The sequence below is a fragment of the Nomascus leucogenys genome, chromosome 13 (genome assembly GCF_006542625.1).
Source record: "Nomascus leucogenys isolate Asia chromosome 13, Asia_NLE_v1, whole genome shotgun sequence".
Taxonomy (NCBI): Eukaryota; Metazoa; Chordata; class Mammalia; order Primates; family Hylobatidae; genus Nomascus; species Nomascus leucogenys.
Window position 1 is genome coordinate 39,641,801 of NC_044393.1, and position 19,675 is coordinate 39,661,475.

General features: G+C 52.9%; 1 protein-coding gene across 2 annotated transcripts in view; it reads left to right on the forward strand.

Annotated features, from left to right (window-relative positions):
- The window catches only part of NINL (ninein like), a 142,838-nt gene that overhangs the window by 100,617 nt on the left and 22,546 nt on the right, over nucleotides 1-19,675 (forward strand). Inside the window, exons 11-18 of one of the 2 annotated variants that reach the window (XM_030826006.1) lie at nucleotides 2,505-2,679; nucleotides 4,044-4,154; nucleotides 4,693-4,773; nucleotides 7,253-7,261; nucleotides 11,608-11,740; nucleotides 13,436-13,542; nucleotides 14,494-14,774; nucleotides 16,586-17,632. In XM_030826006.1, the coding sequence (XP_030681866.1) occupies nucleotides 2,505-2,679; nucleotides 4,044-4,154; nucleotides 4,693-4,773; nucleotides 7,253-7,261; nucleotides 11,608-11,740; nucleotides 13,436-13,542; nucleotides 14,494-14,774; nucleotides 16,586-17,632 (1,944 nt within the window). The remainder of the gene's footprint in view (nucleotides 1-2,504; nucleotides 2,680-4,043; nucleotides 4,155-4,692; nucleotides 4,774-7,252; nucleotides 7,262-11,607; nucleotides 11,741-13,435; nucleotides 13,543-14,493; nucleotides 14,775-16,585; nucleotides 17,633-19,675) is intronic. The other variant, XM_030826007.1, reaches the window with a different exon arrangement.

The window sequence follows — 19,675 nt, forward strand, 5'->3', positions numbered from 1 at the left end:
TGGCTGTGGTGGTGGTGGGAAGCCCCTGTAGGACTGTGGTCATTTTCAGGGAAGCTAAAAGTCAAGTCTCCTTTCACCAAACATGAGGAGGTGTCTGGTGAGGCGAAAAGCCAGATACAGGGACAGGCGCAGGCAGTGGTTGGGGCCCTTGCCCTCCACGTGGAGGAGCTGGGCTAGGCCTCAAGGCCCAAGTTCCCTGCCCTGAGCGTGGAAGGCGTTTCGTTAGGAAGCGGTGTCCCTGCTCCTGTGGGCAGGGAGGGTCTCTGTGGTCTCCATCAGCTGAGCTATTCTGGGCCAGCCTTGTAGCGTCATCGTTCCCACCTGGCTGGGGAATTCCTAGAGGAGGGACCAAAAGATGCCCCCCGGCCCCTGGGGGAGGTGACCTTGACTTTGTTGCTTAAGACATTCTCATAGCTCCCTGCCTTCCAGAGCGCACATGAGGCCAGCTTGGATCTCCAGAGGAGACAATTGCTAACATTCAGGAGCTGAAAGTATGTCAGGGAGACCCACGGGGAGCTCCAGGAACTCATTTCCTCTCCCTGGACACCCCCTCCTTTCTCCTGACGGCTCTGTTGTAAGCTCGATTCGTCCGCCTCTCACTTTCATCCTGAGTGTCGGGAACCAGCTATCCCTGTTGGTGCCACAGGGATCTTGGTGCTGCCTCTCAGGACCTGAGGGGCTGGGCTCTGACCAGCTACCTCTCTCTCCCGAGCACAGCCTCATCCCAGCCTTGGGGTTAGCAGGGCTCCTAGACAAGGGTGCTCCTTGTGAGACACTTGTGTTCAAAGCTGGAATTAAGTTGACTTTCATACTCAGTTTGAGTAACTGAGAACTGATTTGCTTCTGTCCACACGTGTATAGCTTGATTCTCTCCCAGCCATTTGGAAAGACTTGTGTGAATTGTCTTTCCCAGGGTTAGAGGATTGGAAACACTAAGGCAGCACCTCTGTCTTTGAACCTGGTGGAGGGATGCATTCGGGGTACTAAGCTGCAGCCTCAGAACCCACGTGGCCCTGAGAGCTTGGGTTTTGTCCCATGAGCAATGGGAGTTATGAGTAGATTTCTGTAAGTAGCTTTTATTATTGCATTAGGTTTTCCTTACTATAAACATAATGATACATGTTTATTGCACACATTTTAGAAAATACAATTAAAGGAAGAATAAAACCAGAAATCTCACTTTCCCGGGGGTATCAGTCTTTACATTGTCTATATATCTTTCACCTTTTTTTTCTATGCACATAATTCTTAAAAAAAATGATATCATGTTGCGGCCGGGCGCGGTGGCTCACGCCTATAATCCCAGCACTTTGGGAGGCCGAGGCGGGCGGATCACAAGGTCAGGAAATCAAGACCATCCTGGCTAACATGGTGAAACCCCATCTCTACTAAAAAATACAAAAAAGTAGCCGGGCGTGGTGGTGGGCGCCTGTAGTCCCAGCTACTTGGGAGGCTGAGGCAGGAGAATGACATGAACCTGGGAGGCGGAGCTTGCAGTGAGCCGAGATCCTGCACTGCACTCCATCCTGGGCGACAGAGCAAGACTCTGTCTACAAAAAAAAAAAAAAAAAAAGATACCATGTTGCTTATGCTTTTCTGATGGCCACAGATCATCTCACATGGGTATTTGTGTGGATCTGCCGTAATTTATTTAACCATTTCCCTATTTTTGTGTATTTCAAAAGTTTTCAAACAGTAGACTGATAGGAAATACGTAGCTTTAACACTACCCCAAAAGATTTGTGGAGTATTAAATTAGTCAGATTATTGTACTTCCTTCATACTCTTCCCTTTTGAGTGTTGTTTCTTTAAAGTTCTGAGCCAAGATTAAAAGCCTGGGCTCTGGGGCTCTGGTGTCTCGGACTTGGTTATGGGCATCACCAGGCTTCTGCAGAAGTCGGAGCCTCACTGGTCTTCAGTCTGGGTAGACGTGGTTTGAGAATTCCAGTGAAGCTGCTGTTTCAGAAAGAGATGAGACTGAGCGTTGAACACTGTTTTTCCTGCTAATGGAAATGGTTATTGTAAAAGATGAATGTAGCAGCTGAGAAAAAAATATCCCCCACCTCTTCCTCGGATTGCTTTGGGAATTCACTGTCCATGGGTTTCATGCTGCCTCCCTCCTTGGGAGGGAGGTGATTTTCACGTGCATTTGGTATCAAAAGTCTTTATCAAAGGGCTGTTGCCTGCCATGCACACCGGGTGGAGGGGCCACCTTGAGACTCACCCCAGGGAGCTGTGCTCCTCGCTGTGAGGGGGCAGCTGGTGGCATTTGCCATGTGACCCACCAGATCCCCTTGTCTGGGGTCATTTCCACCAGCCCGTGAGGGAGGAGCACCCAACCTCAGATTTGCCTCCCAGCATGGGCAGCTCAGCCAAGGCAGGGCGGCCCTGCATGTGCTGAGGACAGGGGCGTTTCTAAGAGGGAGGAGGCTAGGAAGGGGGTGGCGTGGGCCTGGGTGGCCCTGACATGACATGTCTGACGTGTGATGTGTGGCATGTTACAGGCATCTGGAGCAGGGGTACCGGGAAAGGCTGAGCCTCCTGCGGTCTGAGGTGGAGGCAGAGCGAGAGCTGTTCTGGGAGCAGGCCCACAGGCAGAGGGCCGCGCTGGAGTGGGACGTGGGGCGCCTGCAGGCCGAGGAGGCTGGTCTTCGTGAGAAGCTGACCCTGGCCCTGAAGGTAGGGGCATCCCCAGCGCATCCAGGAAGCTGGGGGGAGCCTGAGCATTCCCCACACCCACGTCATCCTGGTTGAGGATCCAGATCCACACCTGCCAGTGCCCTCAAGTTTATGTTTTAGGGCAGGGCCCGAGGGAACACCTGCCGCAGTAAAGAAGTGTCCCACTTGCTGCAGAGCAGAAGGGGTCCTGGCTTGCCAGCAGGACATTGCCCCTCCTTCCCCACCACTCCCACTCTCTGCTCTGGGACAGGTGGACCTGAGGTCAGGGAGGGCCAGCACCCGCAGCCAGCACTGCTTCAACCCCAGAAACCAGGAACACCCGTGGGGGCAGCAAAGAGACCAGAACCTAAAGCCCAGCCTGCCCGAGGCTGGCTTTGTGGCCTGGAGCTGATGGGGTTTGATGGGCTTTGGTGAGTGTCTCACAACCGTCCCCTGATACTGACTCCAGTGAGGCATCGCAGCGGGACAGAGGTGCTGGCCCTTGCTGTGCTGGTCCCTGCTCTGCTCCTGCCTGTGTCCTCCTCTCCTAACTCCCCACACCTGCCCCACCTCCCGGGAGGAGAGGCTGGGCAGCCTGAGCCCCCCAACAGTCTTGCTCTCCACCCTTCTCACCGCAGTCCCCAACCGTCTACAGACACTGCCTCCTCCCCTGGTGATGGCTGTCTGAGCTGTCCTGGTACAATATCTGATCCCTGGTTTAGGAATGGCTCTGGAAGGATGCCGTTTCTGTAATACTTTTGCAATGCTTTTGTATTACCCACCCTTTCTTTTTTTTTTTTTTTTTTTTTTTGAGATGGAGTCTCACTTTGTCGCCCAGGCTGGAGTGCAGTGGCACGATCTCCACTCACTGCAAGCTCCGCCTCCCGGGTTCCCACCATTCTCCTGCCTTAGCCTCCTGAGTAGCTGGAACTACAGGCTCCCACCACCAGGCCTGGCTAATTTTTTATATTTTTAGTAGAGATGGGGTTTCACCATGTTAGACAGGATGGTCTTGATCTCCTGACCTTGTGATCTGCCTGCCTCGGCCTCCCAAAGTGCTGGGATTACAGGCGTGAGCCACCGCGCCCGACTCCCCACCCTTTCTTGTATGACTCATGGCGTTTCTGAGCATGTGGTAAGGGAGGGGACAAGAGAAGTGAAGACGATGGGGTAGCCACAGTCTGGGTGGGCTCTGAGGTCTGTCCTGGGAGGCTGGGGGACATCCCCGGCACAGCCGCCTGCACAGCACCAGGTGCCTTGCCTGCGGCGGGTGGGAGTTCTTTCCTGATGCCCAGTCCTGTGAGAAGCAAGCCTCTCACCTCCATCCTGCACACATCCCCTCCGTCCTGCAGGAGCCTGATGAGCCACTGGCCTGTGTCTCCTAGGAAAACAGTCGCCTACAGAAGGAGATTGTGGAAGTGGTGGAAAAGCTTTCGGATTCAGAGAGGCTGGCCCTGAAGCTGCAGAAGGACCTGGAGTTTGTGCTGAAGGACAAGGCGAGTCCCTTTGCTGACAGTCTGCCTCCAGAGGGGAGGGCCTGCTGGGCAGAGTGGGGGTGGCGGGGGAGAGATGTGGCAGGTGACAGAATTTGGTATTCTCCTAAAATTTAGAATGAAGAGAAAATCAGCATGAGGCCTTCCCTCTGCCTCCTCTGCATGACAATGTGGGGGGCCATCTGCCCGCACAGCACAGCTGCTCACTAGCGACAGCCTCAGTGGTGGGGGGCATGGAGGGAGGGCAGGGCCCTCCCTGGGTGTCACCTAGGGAGGAGGATGGGGAGAGGGGCTGCCCAGGGTCAGGGTCTGAGCTCCAGGGATGAGTGTGGCTACCTTAGATAAATCTGGAAAATCCTTATGCCTTGTGACCTTCTAGACGGGGGAGTAGGGAGAAGGAGGGGGGATGGCGGCTGTACCTGGAGATGCAGCGCCTGGTGTTGGGGGAAGCTGGGCAGGTTCTTGGAGCCCAGGGGCTGGAGAAGCAGGTCCCCCTCTGGCCCGAGGCCCACCTGTGACTTCCTCCGTGTCTGCCTTTCAGCTGGAGCCACAGAGTGCAGAGCTCCTGGCCCAGGAGGAGCGGTTCGCAGCAGTCCTGAAGGAATACGAGCTCAAGTGCCGGGTACATGCCCCGCTCTGTCTGCCTTTTAGTCTCATGTCCAGGCTCTGGGTCTCCACACGCAGGTGGTCCACAGGAACGCAGGAGTGTCTGCTCCAGGGAGAGCCTCTGCTTGCGGCCATGCTTGACCATGGCCTTGTCACACTCCTAGACTTAGGGTTCCCTGGCTCTTGTTGCCACCTATCCTGAAGGCTGCCTCTGTGTGTCCAGGCACCATGCAGGGCACTGTCGTCTTCTGTTGTTCATGTTTAGCTTTCCTGGGCCAAACCTGCCATGCGTGTCTGTCAGTTGGAGACACAGGAGTGCAGGGCGCAGTGGACGTGGTGAATGAAACTTAAACCCAGGAGGACCCCCGTACATGCTTAACGTTCTCAAGGACCCCAAAGAGCTTTTGTTGATGTAGGTTATGTGGATTAAATTTAATATTTACCATGGTAAAAATTAAAGTGGAAATTTTTTTAATTTATTAATTTATTTAAGAATAATAATGTAATAACAGGTTAACATAAATAGCCTATTTTGGGGAACATAGCTGTTTTCCAAAAGAAAGAAAAACTAGCCAGGAATGTGCCATGGTGTTGCATTCTCGCCAGCCTCCTCACTGGCCGGCCCAACAGAGGACGGGATGCTCAAACCTGCTGCTGCGTCAGTCCCTCATGATATCACATGACGCAGAGCATCTGGAACTGCCACGTTCCCCGAAAGAGAATGAGTGCAAGGAGGCCGGGCGTGATGGCTCACACCTGTAATCCCAGCACTTTGGGAGGCCGAGGCGGGTGGATCACGAGGTCAGGAGTTCGAGACCAGCCTGGCCAAGATGGTGAAACCCCATCTCTGCTAAAAATACAAAAATTAGCTGGGTGTGGTGGTGCACGGCTGTAGTCCCAGCTACTCAGGAGGCTGAGGCAGGAGAATCACTTGAACCCAAGAGGCGGAGGTTGCAGTGAGCCGAGATCACACCGCTGCACTCCAGCCTGGGCCACAGAGCGAGATTCCATCCCTCCCCAAAAAAAGAGAATGGGCACAAGGAAGTCACTTCACACCTCGGCGTGCCACACATTCACCTGCCCCGCTGGGCCACGTGTGGGCTGCTGGGAGGCCTGGACGCCCACCCTCACAGCCTGTGTTCTGGTTCTGTATGACACAGTGTGATTGATTGTTCGGGTTCAGAGCCTGCGGTTGGACCACCACCCTCCTTGGCACATTTTAAATGCAAGCTGCCAGGTTCTGGGGCATTCCAAAGCCTCCATTTCTTCCCCTCTCTGCTCACCTGAGCACGCAGAGACCGTGGAATGTTTTAAAGCTCGGGTGTTTCTCTAGATCTGCAAGAGTGGTTCTGTGAGGAAAGCCCAGTTCCAGTGCCTTGAAGGCCGCCTCGCAGACGATCTGATGGCTGGCCCAGCCAGCTCCCCATGGTCTCACCCCACCCTGCTCTGGCCCGCAGAAGAAATTCTGTGTAGAAGAAAACAAACTAGAGTTGAGTTGGGTTGATTATTAACAATACAGAAAAGTTACTTTATCTCTAAAGTCATTGACCACATGGTTCTTTCATAGGCAGGTCCTGGTTAGGTTTTAATTTACCAAAAGTTAATTTATGCAAAACTTGTACAGAAACATTTTTTTCACCATCAAAAACCCCAGTCCTTGACCCACCTGCCCATCTTACATCCTGGCATACAGAGGGTTAGGTCCAAACAAGTTGTAACAATAGACACTGAACCCAGCCAAGCTCTCAGCATCAGGAACGGCTGGGCATGTTATGACTGTTATTCTAACAGAACCCTGTATAGGCTTGAAAATAACATGGAAGCGGATGATTTTAGGCATGGAATTCTTTCCAGGCAGCATTGCCAGGTGAACAGAGATAAGTCACATGCATCCACAAATAACAGCCATTTTAAGACCCCGTATAATCCCCCCACCCAGCAAAAATGAGAAAAAAATCTAAAGGTATCAGTAGAGCTTGCTTACTGTTCACTCATTCATTTCTCCTGCAAGTTAGCTGTAATAATAATTTTAATAAAAATTTTCAAGTTGGGCAACCATAGTTTATAACTATATGAATAGGTGATGATCTGAAACTGACTTAATTTTACCCGGTGGATAATCTTTAGTTACCTTGGGTGGTGATGCCACAGCACAACTGGTTTTAGTTACAGCTCATTCTTTCCGTGTGTGAATCTTAAGGCCACATCACTCCGTGCTGAAAATCTGTGACTGTTTCTGGGGATATTGTGGTGGTCATTGTTAAGTGAGCAATCGATGTGAAGTAATTTCACATGATTTGAAATTTGAGCAGGTATGATAGGGAAAATATATGTCTGTGAAGCTGGTAATTCATGGGCTGCCCTATAGGCAGAGAACCAGATAAAGCATTGTTGTTCAATTTTAAGGGTCTATTCTCGAATCACTCTGAATGATTTCCCTCCCATGTAAAGTGACCCTGACTTTGTCCTTGCCACACGTTGCTTTGCAACCCCAGAGAATCGAGGTGAGCCCGAGCTTGCGTTCTCAGTGGCTGTGCCTACCCCTTCCTGTCTGTGGTTTGCCTCCATCTGGGCACCCTGCCGTTGTTCCCTGCACGTCTCATTCTTCTTTTGAGAATCCTGTGTGTGGTGAGCAATGTCGCCTTCCTTCTGCCTCGACTGGTGTGTGTGGGGTGGGTGGGGCCTGCCGTGCGGATGGGGTCCAGACGGTGTGCTGCTAGGACTGCAGCTGCATGTGGGCTGCCGGCTTCCTCCTCTGGTAGCTGCTGGAGCAGACTCAGAACCTAGAGATAACCTTCCATTAATAGGTTCCTTTAGTGCCCTGGATTTTTCATATTTAAGACCCTTCTTTCTTTAACATGATTCTGTTACTTAAAGACATGCTATTCTTTTCATCTGGGGTTCTTTCAATTTTATTTTTTGAAACAGCAGAGATATTTTATATTTAAATATAACCTATTTATTCAGATATTTCCCCTTTCCTTTTTTTGGATATTTCTTGTCTGTTTCAAACTAACATTTAGAATATTTAAAAACTTTTTATATGAAAACAATTTCAAGCTTTCATAGTTACAAACAAAACTAGTGCACAGAACACATGTCTGTGTACCTTTACCCACATGCACCTGTTCACATTTCACCCTGTTGGCTCTGCCTTCGTATACCTGCTCACTGGCTTGTGTTGGTGTGGATGTGAACGTGTAGACATCATTATTTCTGAGCCACAGCCTCAATCCAAAGGAAACATCAGCAAACCACAACATGAGACCATTTCTATGAAAAATGGGCAGGAACAACAGTGTTCTTCAAAATTATCAATGTCATAAAAGACAAAGAAAGGCTGTGGGAATGTTTCAGAGTCAAGGATGTTAAAGGAACAGGACAACTGAAGGCAGCACCTGGCCCTGGACAGAACACTGGAGAAGCCACTGAGAAAAGGAGAAAACGTTGTGATTTTCACAACATCCAAATTTTATTTACTATACCTTCTAAAGCCTAGTTCATAATAGATTTTTACAATAATAACATTTGATTTAATAAAAATTAAGGCCCACTGATCAAAAGACACAAATGGGAGTAAATGTCTGTGAATTATGTATTTATCTGATAAAAGACTTAGATCCAGAATATATAAAAACTCTCTCCAAATATGAATACATAACCTAATAAGAAAAAGGTGTATAAGTACCCATAAAGATGCTAAACATGATTTAGCATCCGAGGGTCAGATATGCACACCCTGACCCTTCACCGCCCAGTGCTTGTGTGCACTTCCTGAGAAACGCTTCCTCCCGTTCTGCTGGCAGTGCTGTGCAGCTTCCTGCTCCTGCAGGTGATCATGCGGAGTTCAAGGATTTGCAGATTGCTCATTCAGCCTTTGGTAGGCTTCAAATTGATACAGGCTTTAAACCACAGAAATTTGTAAAAGCCACAAGCGAGGGCTTTTGTTTCCTGGAGAGTAAGTTTCCCAACACCTGACTGAATGAGAATATTTTCTCATGACTGAGGCATGCTTGCTAGCTTCATGAACTGCCATCGAAGCAACATGTTACCTGCTGGCCGAGTTCTGCTTCCCTCAGTGCATCCACCCAGGGCCAGGTTGTCTCTTTAATGTCCTTTATTCTGACTCATTTCCTTTCTTTGTCTTTATAACATTGATATTTTTGAGGAATGTTGTCCTCCTTGCTTTTTCATAGCAACGTTCTTGTTTTGTGTGTTTCTGATGTTTCCTGTTCACAGCACTGAGGCTGTGCATCCTCGGCTGGCACAGCATGTGGGTGATGTTGTGCCCCGCTCGCTGGTGTTGCTTCTGATCTCCCAACCGAGGTGTCGCCTGCTTTCTCTGCTCTGTAATCACTGTTTTTTCTCCCCTGCAACTATTAATAATACACAGTCAGTGGAGAGACACTTTAAGACCATGCAAATATGCTGCCTTCATCAGAATTTTCCCTGGATTTAGCATCACTGGTGATTCTTGCCTGATTCAGTCTTTACTATGATGGTTGCAAAATGATTTTCCTGCTTAGCAGCCCCTCCACATCTGTCCATGCTATTGGCATTCTACTCAAGCTAGAGAAATCCTGTCTGTCCAGATCTAGCCATACATGTACCAGTCACTGGTATGGACTCATGAATTCCCATTTCCTCCCTATGGTTTTTAATTATTTTGGTGCCCAAATTGTGCAAGATTTGGCAAGTGAGAGTCCTCGGCTGCCTGCTGTGCCACGGCATGCCCCACAGTGTTGGCTGCTGCCTTGTTTTGTCAAATGTTTCCACACTTGCTGGCATAATGAGATGCCCCAGCACCTGCCCGCAATCTGCCATTTCTCCAAGGAGTCTTGGTTCCTTTCCTGAGGGAATGGTTTTAGAGACAGGATCTGGGTGCCTGGCATGCTGCTTGCTCCTAGGGGGTCGCTGTGTCTTGACTGAGGGCATCTTTCTGGTCGGTCTCCAGATTCCAGAAGGATCACCCTGAGCCCTCCCCACTGTGTGTCACCTGATCTCTGCAAACTCACTTTTGGGGTTTCTTTGTATTTTGTAACAAGGATATTGGTGTTTTTAAAAACATTTTTTCTTTCAACTTTTATTTTAGATTTGGGGGTACATGTGCAGGTTTGTTACCTGGGTATATTGCATGATGTGCCATGTGGGCTGGGGCCTCCCTTCTCCATCTGGGCCTCTCCAAGTGGCCTCTGCAGGGCTACTTTGGGCTTCATCACAGCATGGTGGCGACAGCTGCCCCAGAGCAAATGTCCCAGCAGAAGTGGGTGGATGTCGTGTTCCTGAAAGTCCCATGGCATCACTTCTGCTGTCTCCTAGGTCGAAGCCGTCACAACTCCCACTCAGGCTGCAGGGTTGGGGACCCAGGCCCCAGCCACATGTGAATGGGGAAGCATGCACAGCCTGGTTTGTTTCTGCTTCCTGAAGGTCTGCAGGACCCTAGGAGGTGTCTAAGAAAGTGGGCTAGAAACTCTGCCCTTCCTTTCCCTTTAAAGAGCAAGTCACTGAGCATACTGGTTAGGACGTAGTTCATTAAAGTGGGAGCACAATTAAGCTGGCCACAAATGCGGATGCCTCCCCTGAAGCTTCCACCCACCCTGCCACGGTGTCCTAGCCTTCCCATCGCCCACGTGGCCTCCACCTGCTCCAGTGTCTGCTTACCAACATCATCCTTTCTTTCTGACATGTTCTTCTCTGCTTTGCAGCATATGATCTGAAGCAAATGGTTTCCTATTTGGTGGTTAAAGCTGCAGAACCCTTTGCAAATTCAGTAGCCGCTGAGGAAGGAATCCTATCCTTACCCAGGGCACTGCCTGACATGCACACTGCAGCACCACTGCGGTTCCAACAAAGACTGTAGCTTCTGGTGGTGACAGTATTCTGCATTTTCGTTTCTTTTCTTTTCTCTTTTTTTTTTTTTTTTTTTTTTTGAGACAGAGTCTTGTTCTGTCACCAGGCTGGAGTGGAGTGGCACGATCTCGGCACACTGCAACCTCTGCCTCCCAGGTTCAAGCGATTCTCCTGTCTCAGCCTCCTGAGTAGCTGGGATTACAGGTGCCTGCCACAACGCCTGGCTAGTTTTTGTATTTTTAGTAGAGAACGGGGTTTCGCCAAGTTGGCCAGGATGGTCTCGATCTCTTGACCTCAGGTGATCTGCTCATCTCGGCCTCCCAGAGTGTTGGGATTACAGGCGTGAGCCACCATGCCCGGCCATACTCTGCATTTTCTACATTTCTCCCCAGGAGCCGCCTCACTTTTTTCTTTGATCCCCTCCCATATAACCAGTGATAGAAAGTGATATAAGGGCCGGGCGTGGTGGCTTACGCCTGTAATCCCAGCACTTTGGGAGGCTGAGGTGGGCATATCACTTGAGGCCAGGAGTTCAAGACCAGCCTGGCCAACATGGTGAAAGCCCATCTCTACTAAAAATACAAAAATTAATAAATTAATTAACCAGGCATAGTGGCGCACACCTGTAATCCCAGCCTACTTGGGAGGCAGAGGCAGGAGAATCACTTGAACCTGGGAGGAGGAGGCTGAAGTGAGCTGAGATTGCACCAGTGCACTCCAGCCTGGGCAAGGGAGCAAGATTCTGTCTCTAAATAAATAAAGTAAAACTAAAAGTTTTTAAAAGTGAGAAAGTCAAGAAAGGACCTTTGTTTTGGCTTATCTCACCATGACGTTAGCGACTTAAAATCCAGATGGTTTCCTGCTGGAAGCTGGGAAGCAGTAGGCCCTCACCTCACAGTACACCTCACCTGCAGGAGAACCCCCTGGAGGCCAGCGCGGCCATCTTGCTGGGCTGAATGGCTGCAGCTGCTAGAGGAGGTGTCTGGCTCTGTCCCCACAGGACCTGCAGGACCGCAACGATGAGCTGCACGCTGAGCTGGAAGGCCTGTGGGCGCGGCTGCCCGAGAACCGGCACAGCCCCTCATGGAGCCCGGGTGGGCGCAGACGGCAGCTCTCTGGACTCGGCCCAGCAGGTAGGAGCCCGTCCCTGGGAGGGGGCTGACCCAAGGCCTGCTGTTGACACCGAGGCCCAGAGCCAGGAAAGGAGAGTGGAGATGATGAAGATGATGATGTTGCTGTGACCTGAAGGGAGGTGGTCTGCTCTGCAGGGACTTTCCAAGGAGGATCCAGCGATGCTACAGGGTGACCTTGCAACATGGAAGGTCACCTGGAGAGGGAGGAGGAAGGGAGGCTGAGGGTGGGCAGCCCCAGGTCTGACCCAGGCTGTTCCCACATCAGAGCTGTTTCAGTGACACGGTACTTGCTGAGACTGAGAAGAGCTAAGTCCCGGAGAATGCACCGGGGCCTCCCAGTACTCCAGCCTGTTCAGACAGAAGCTGTCGGGGCTTACCCTTGCTGCTTCTGGGTGATGTGGTAGTTGGCACCACCGCCCAAGTCTGAGTGAGGCAGGGAGGCACCAGGCACTAAGGGAGCGGCCCTACCTGGCCGACTGCCCCTGTGCTCCCAGCCAGTGGGATTGGGACAAGCTCCAAGGACCCAGAGTCCCCGGAACCCACATGGAAGTGTCTCTGGCTCCTCTGCAGAGAGAATGGGGGTCCAGGTGCTGCAGGCGCCCTTGAGGTCTGTGGTGCTCCTTTTGGAGGATGGGGTGGCCTCTGCCCACTCAATAGCAGCATACAATGCACATGGCTCCATGTCCGCTGCTGTGACAGGGGCCCATGGGGACCCAGCAGCCCCACCTGCTCTCCTCGCTCCCCTGTCATGGCAACCTCAGCCCCTCAGAGAATATTTTGCTGCCATCTGTAACCCCGGGAGAACTTCAGAGTTCTCCTGTTGCCCTGGAACTGTTTACTCAATAAAATTTAAAAAATAGGCCAATATGGAAACCTCCTAGGGGAGCCTAGTCGGGGCTTTTGTGCATGTGAGACCAACCTCCTGGGACCCCTAAGGCACCCCCTCCCCTGCTGGCTCCTGGATTGGAGTCAAGCTCCTAAGGTGCAACCCCAACAGCTGGCAGACTCTTAGGAAGCTGCATGGAGGAGCAAGACCCCACTGGCCACCCATCCCAGAAACACACAAATCCAGGATTGCCTGCACCCAGGGTGGTACCTGTGGGTCCGTAGCCCCATTGACATCCCACTTGGACGCCGCTGGCTGTCATACCTCCCTGCCCATCAGACTCAGAGCACTAATTCCAGCAGGGGTTAATGTGCCAGACTTACCTCGCAGAACCTGGCATCATTTGTGTGATGAAATAATAATGTAGGGCCACCAAGAAAAAAGGTTATCTAAATAGATAACCTCCGTGCACACAGCTATGGTCATCTGCACATCATCTAAAGCTCTGCACCACCAGGCATCTGCTGTGCCACAGGCCATTATGTCCTTCCATTTCCTCCGTGACCCTGGCATCTTCAGGGAACAGGATTTAGGGTACAGTAAATGTACCATAGCACAGCATATTTTAGGGACTAAAGGGGCTCCTGTGAATCATGTGGGGAGCCACCTAGTCTCATCTCTGAGTGTTCTGGTAAATAACGGAATGCTGTGTACTGACGAGTGCTGACTTTAAGGACGTAGCGTCATCCTCACAGCCAGCACCGCCTGCCCCTCCCGGATGCCAATGCCAAAATATCAGATTGGAAGGTTTGGAAGGGGCCCCCATGGCATCCTCAGTGTGACAAACGGAAGTGTCCTCTTGTTTGCAGGCATTTCATTCCTGGGTAATTCTGCTCCAGTGAGTATAGAAACGGAGCTGATGATGGAGCAGGTAAAGGAGCATTACCAAAACCTCAGTACCCAGCTGGAGACCAAGGTGAGGAGATCGTGGGGCTGTGGGGCCCTAGGGGAGCAGCTGCTGTGTGTCGGGCAGCTTTACTTGGCCACACTGACATTTCCACGTGTGTCTGCCCTGGAATCCTTTGTCTCATTGTGAGCCCCTTTGGGGAGGAAAGTTTGTAGGGAAATGCAAATAAAACTGACATGCTGCCCAAACCCTCTTTGGAAGGACACAGGACATAGGATGACTGATGGGGAGGGAATGGTGTGATGCTCTGGAGTGTCACAAGGGGATACTTGAGGTAGCGCAGCGCCGTGGCCAGCCCTCCTTGCCGGTCTGCGGGTGGGAATCAGTTACTGGCTGTGCTCCAAGCCTGAGCGACCTGGCATTTGCCCCCCGGATAGCTCAGCGGCTTTGAGGCCAGGGCCACCCTGGATGAAACTGTCAGGATGAACTTAGCCCTGTTCTGTTCCTAGACTGTGGTGGCTTTTGAGGGACAGTGTCCATGACTTGTTGTGTGTCCAGTTCCTCCATCTGAGTAGCAGCTAGGTGGAGCTGTCTGTGGCCATGCCCTGGGGGTCCCTGAAGGATTAACTGGAAGCTCCGGCGAGGCCTGCCCACCCATGGTTGGATAGTATTCCTTCCACTGAGGGCCTCCACGCTGTTCAGAGCCACCCCGAGGTCCTGTAAAGGTTCCACCCGCTGCATCCTTTGCAGTGCTCGGCCAAATGCTCCAGTGAGCCCCGAGCTTCCTGTCCCTGCCTGCCGCCCTGCCTCGGGGGGATAGGTGACTCACACCTCACTAGGCCCTGAGGAGCCCCACCAGCATTCATGTCACTGTCCCCTTCTACACACCCTGACACCTCGGCAGGCCAGGACGCCGGTCTTTGCACGTTGTGCCAGGCAGCTTCATGTTTCTGTGTTGTGTCAGCAGCCAGATCATTTTTAGGGCCTCCTGGTCCATGGGGCTCATGTTTCTCGTTTTAGGTAAATTACTACGAAAGGGAAATTGCGGCACTGAAAAGGAACTTTGAGAAGGAGAGGAAGGACATGGAGCAGGCTCACAGGCGCGAGGTCAGCGTGCTGGAGGGTCAGAAGGCCAACCTGGAGGAGCTCCACGAGAAGTCTCATGAGGTCATCCGGGGCCTGCAGGAGCAGCTGGACACAGCCCGCTGCCCCGAGCCTGAGCGGATGGGCCTGGCGCCCTGCTGCACCCAGGCACTGTGTGGCCTGGCCCTGCGGCATCAGAGCCACCTGTGGCAGATCAGGTCCGGCCGGCTTCTTTCGAGATTTCAAGTCTGGGGTTTCTTGCCAAGAACCAAAAGTTGAAATTAGACTTAGGAAACAACTCAGAATTGCTATGCCTCCTGACTGGGTGGTTTTCCTCTGGGCAGATGGGTGAGTGCCAAAAGAACAGGTCCTGGCACGAGGATTCTGGCTCTAAATTTAAAATATACATTGGATCATGGGCCATGAAGCCGTTCACTGTGTACAAACAGCCCAGTGTTCTGTACCCTCTGCCTCAGCCGTGCCTGGCAGCAACATTGCCTCCATCGCTCAGAGCCGCCTGCTTCTCCAGGGCCAGGCAGGGTAGCATGTGGGGAGATGGAGAAAGGCCTGACGCCCTGAACAATGGGAAAGATGGCCAGCTGGGATTAGTGAGGTTCCCAAAAAAGGCTCAAGTGTGCAAGCGAGAGAGAAGGCTTACAGAAAGCCTGTGCTGGTGTTTTGTGTGTTCTGGTGTGAGGTACATGTGAAGTGACCGCGTCTGTTCTTGGGGGCATCTGAGGTAGGAGAGGAAGTGCCTGGTCATTGCAGACAAGCGGCTGCTCAGCTGGCACCCACTGTCCTGTGGAGAGCCTTGGCCCTGGCTTAGAAGAGGATGGGCCCTCCTACCCCACTGGCCGGGCCACCCCCAGCCTGACAGAAAGTCATCTTTCCGGCCGGATGCGGTGGCTCACACCTGTAATCTCAGCACTTTGGGAGGCCAAGGCGGGTAAATCACTTGAGCTCAGGAGTTCAAGACCAGCCTGGCCAACATGGCGAAACCCTGTCTCTACTAAAAACACAAAGAATTAGCTGAGCATGGTAGCAGGTGCCTGTAATCCCAGCTACTCGGGAGGCTGAAGCAGGAGAATCACTTGAATTCGGGAGGCGGAGGTTGCAGTGAGCCGAGATCTTGCCATTGCACTCCAGCCTGGGCCACAAAGTGAGACTCGTCTCAAAAAAAAAAAAAAAGTCATCTGTCCATCCTGTGCCTCCCCAGGCTTTCAGCTATTTCCCCTTAAAGCCAAGAGCGTGTGGTAAGAGATTGGGTCAGAGTCCGTGCAGACCCCACTGGGAACAGAGGGGCAGGCACGAGCAGCCCCCCTCCTCTCAGCATCCAGGCCCTTGTGCACCTGGCCCCCACCCGGAGCTGTCTCTGGCAGCCTGCTACTGGGGAGCTGCTGTCCCCGCTCTGCGGGGCTCCCGATCTGCCAACGCTTGGAGGTGGAGCCCCCTCTGACCACTTCCTTGCTCCCCCTGCCCTGGCCAGGCATGGACCACATACCCCTCCTGGTGCTGTGGTCTTGCCGGCTCCCACTTCACTTCCACTGGACTCTCTTACGTGCCACCAGAGGTCCCAAAGCCCAGCAGCTTCGGGGAATTAGGGCACAGTTTTGGCTCTGGGTCTCCAGCGCGATCCTGTAGAACCCACTGCAGTGCGGGCCATGTCCTGTGTCTGCCCTGTCCAGTTGGGAGCCTGTGAGGGCTTGGAACGCGGCCTGCACGGCCGAGGTGCTGCAACCGGGTCCTGCTTGGTGGCGGCCATCTTCCATGTGAACACTCCACATGGAAAGGGTTCGTGCTTGGGCTTCCATGTGCAGAACCTCGCTCCGTGGGGCGGATCCCTGTCTGGACTCTGAAGTAGGGCCCAGGGTATAGGTTGAAGCCAGGGCTGAGGGAGGCGAGGAGGTATAAAGAAAGCCAACCAAAGAGAGAGGAGGTCGCAGCCATTGCAATAGCTGGGCAGACTTCAAACCCGAGAGAGGGGCTGGGGACGGCAGGGCTGTGGTGTGTGACGGTTCTATTTCCGCAGGAGAGAGGCCGAGGCGGAGCTGAGTGGAGAGCCGTCGGGGCTGGGAGCCCTGCTCGCTCGCAGAGACCTGACCTTGGAGCTGGAGGAGCCACTGCAGGGACCCCTGCCACGCGGGAGCCGGAGGTCGGAGCAGCTGGAGCTGGAGAGGGCACTGAAGCTGCAGCCGTGTGCGAGCGAGAAGCGCGCCCAGATGTGCGCATCGTTGGCCCTCGAAGAGGAGTTGGAGCTTGCCCGCGGGAAGCGAGTGGACGGGCTCTCCCGGGAAGCAGAGATGCTGTGGGCCCTGCCGAAAGATAGGCTGGTGGCAGGAAGTGGCCGGGAGGGCGCACGTGGCCTCCTGCCACTGCGTCCAGGCTGTGGGGAGCGGCCACTGGCCTGGCTGGCCCCAGGTGATGGCGGAGAGTCTGAGGAGGCAGCAGGAGCCGGGCCTCACCGCAGGCAAGCCCAGGACACAGAAGCCACGCAGAGCCCGGCCCTCGCCCCTGCCCCGGCATCCCATGGCCCCTCAGAGAGGTGGTCACGTGTGCAGCCCTGTGGGGTGGATGGGGATACTGTCTCAGAGGAGCCAGAGCCTTTCGGCGCGAGCGCAGCGGGGCTGGAGCAGCCTGGAGCCCGGGAGCTGCCTCTGCTGGGAACAGAGGGAGACGCCTCGCAAACCCAGCCATGGATGTGGGAGCCACCCCTGAGGCCGGCCACTTCGTGCAGGGGACAGCCTGAGAGGCCACAGGCCATTCAGGAAGAGCGAGCACGAAGCTGGAGCAGGGGCACCCAGGGGCAGGCCTTGGAGGAGCAGGCCCGGGCCGAGGGCGACCTGGAGCCTGGGTGTCACAAGCATAGTGTGGAGGTCGCCAGGAGAGAGTCCTTGCCATCCCACCTCCAGCTCGCAGACCCGCGGGGTTCCTGGCAGGAGCAGCTTGCTGCCCCGGAAGAGGGGGAGACCGAAATAGCGCTGGAGAGAGAGAAGGATGACATGGAAACCAAACTTCTACATCTGGAAGACGTCGTCCGGGCTCTGGAGAAACATGTAGATTTGAGAGAGAACGACAGGTTTGCCTTCTACTCATTCTTAAAACTAAAAACTTAAAACTAAAAATGCAGAACTAACCCACTGACCCCTGTTGCTAATGGTGCTGCATGGCCCTTTCTGCCGACAAGCTCGCAGCCCCTGATGGGGGCTGTGTAGCCCTTCAGCCTGAGTAGGGGTTGTGAGCCCAGCCCGGTCCCAGAATCCCACTGTCATCTGGTGCTCTACCACTGGGCAGAGGGAGGGCAGGACTGCCTTTCGGGGTCCTGAGCCCGCCTCCCGGGTTCAAGATATTCTTGTGCCTCAGCCTCCCAAGTAGCTGGGATTACAGGTGCCTGCCACCATGCCTGACTAATTTTTGTATTTTTAGTAGAGACGAGGTTTCACCATGTTAGCCAGGCTGTCCTCAAAGGTGATCTGCCCGCCTTGGGGCTGACAAAGTGCTGGGATTACAGGCGTGAGCCACCGCGCCTGGCCCTTGCTTCCAAAGCTTTTTCATTGTTGTTCCCAGCAGAAGCTATATACCCATTGAACAATAACTTTTGCTTGTATTTTGTTGAGGATTTTAGCATCAATTTTTGCATCATAAGGGATTGGTCTGCAGTTTTCTTTTCTGGCCTGTAGTGTCCTTGTCTGGCTTTGGTATCAAGTAATGCCTCATAGAATGAGTTTGGAAGTGTTCCCTTCTCTTCAGTTCTTGGAAGAGTTTGAGAAGAGGTGGTGGAAGTTCTTTTTTAAGTGGTAGAATTCACCAATGAAGCCATCAGCTCCTGGGCTTTGTTAGGAGGTTTTTTTGTTTTTTGTTTTTTGTTTTTTTTTTGAGACGGAGTCTCGCTCTGTCGCCCAGGCTGGAGTGCAGTGGCGCAATCTCGGCTCACTGCAAGCTCTGCCTCCCGGGTTCACGCCATTCTCCTGTCTCAGCCTCTCCGAGTAGCTGGGACTACAGGTGCCCACCACCACGCCCGGCTAATTTTTTGTATTTTTAGTAGAGACGGGGTTTCACCGTGGTTTCGATCTCCTGACCTCGTGATCCGCCCGCCTCGGCCTCCCAAAGTGCTGGGATTACAAGCGTGAGCCACCGCGCCCGGCCTGTTTTTTGTTTTTTTGAGACAGAGTCTCGCTGTGTGGCCCAGGCTGGAGTGCAGTGGTGCTGTCTCGGCTCACTGCAACCTCTGCCTCCCGAGTTCAAGCGATTCTCCTGCCTCAGCCTCCTGAGTAGCTGGGATTACAGGCATGCACCACCAGCAATCAGGAATTTAAAACCTCATAACAGCTGGGGCGCGGTGGTTCACGCCTGTAATCCCAGCACTTTGGGAGGCCAAGGTGGGTGGATCACCTGAGGTCAGGAGTTCGAGACCAGCCTGGCCAACGTGGTGAAACCCCCGTCTCTACTAAAAATACAAAAATTAGTGTGGTGGCGTGCGCCTGTAATCCCAGCTACTCGGGAGGCTGAGGCAGGAGAATCGCTTGAACCCAGGAGGTGGAGGTTGCAGTGAGTTGAGATCGCACCACTGCACTTCAGCCTGGGCAACAAAAGCAAAACTCTGTCTCAAAAAAAAATTACAAAAATTAGCTGGGCATGGTGGCATGAGCTTGTAGTCCCAGCTACTTGGGAGGCTGAGGCAGGAGAATCGCTTGAACCTGAGAGGCAGAGGTTTCAGTGAGCCGAGATCACACCACTGCACTCCAGCCTGGGTGACAGAGTGAGATTCCATCTCAAAAAGAAAAAAAAAAGTTCCTTTAGTGAAACTCTATTTGGAGTAAATTTCCTGTTGTTGCTTCTCTGAAAAGTATCTTAAATGTTCCTTCATTTTTGTAAGACAGTATTCTTAGGAACACACATCTAGCCATTAAAGGGCCGCCTCTCCACCCTTGGAATGTCTGCTCTCCGTGTCAGAGACCCGGTTGCCGACGCTGCACGGTTGGCCCTTGGTCCGTCTGTTCTTCCTTTGTGTGCATTTCCACGTACTTGGTGGCTTAACAAGGCACAAAAGTGCGATGTTTTAGTTCTGGAGGTTGGAAGAGGAAAGAGTTTCCTTGGGCTAGGAGTGAGGTGCTGGCAGGGC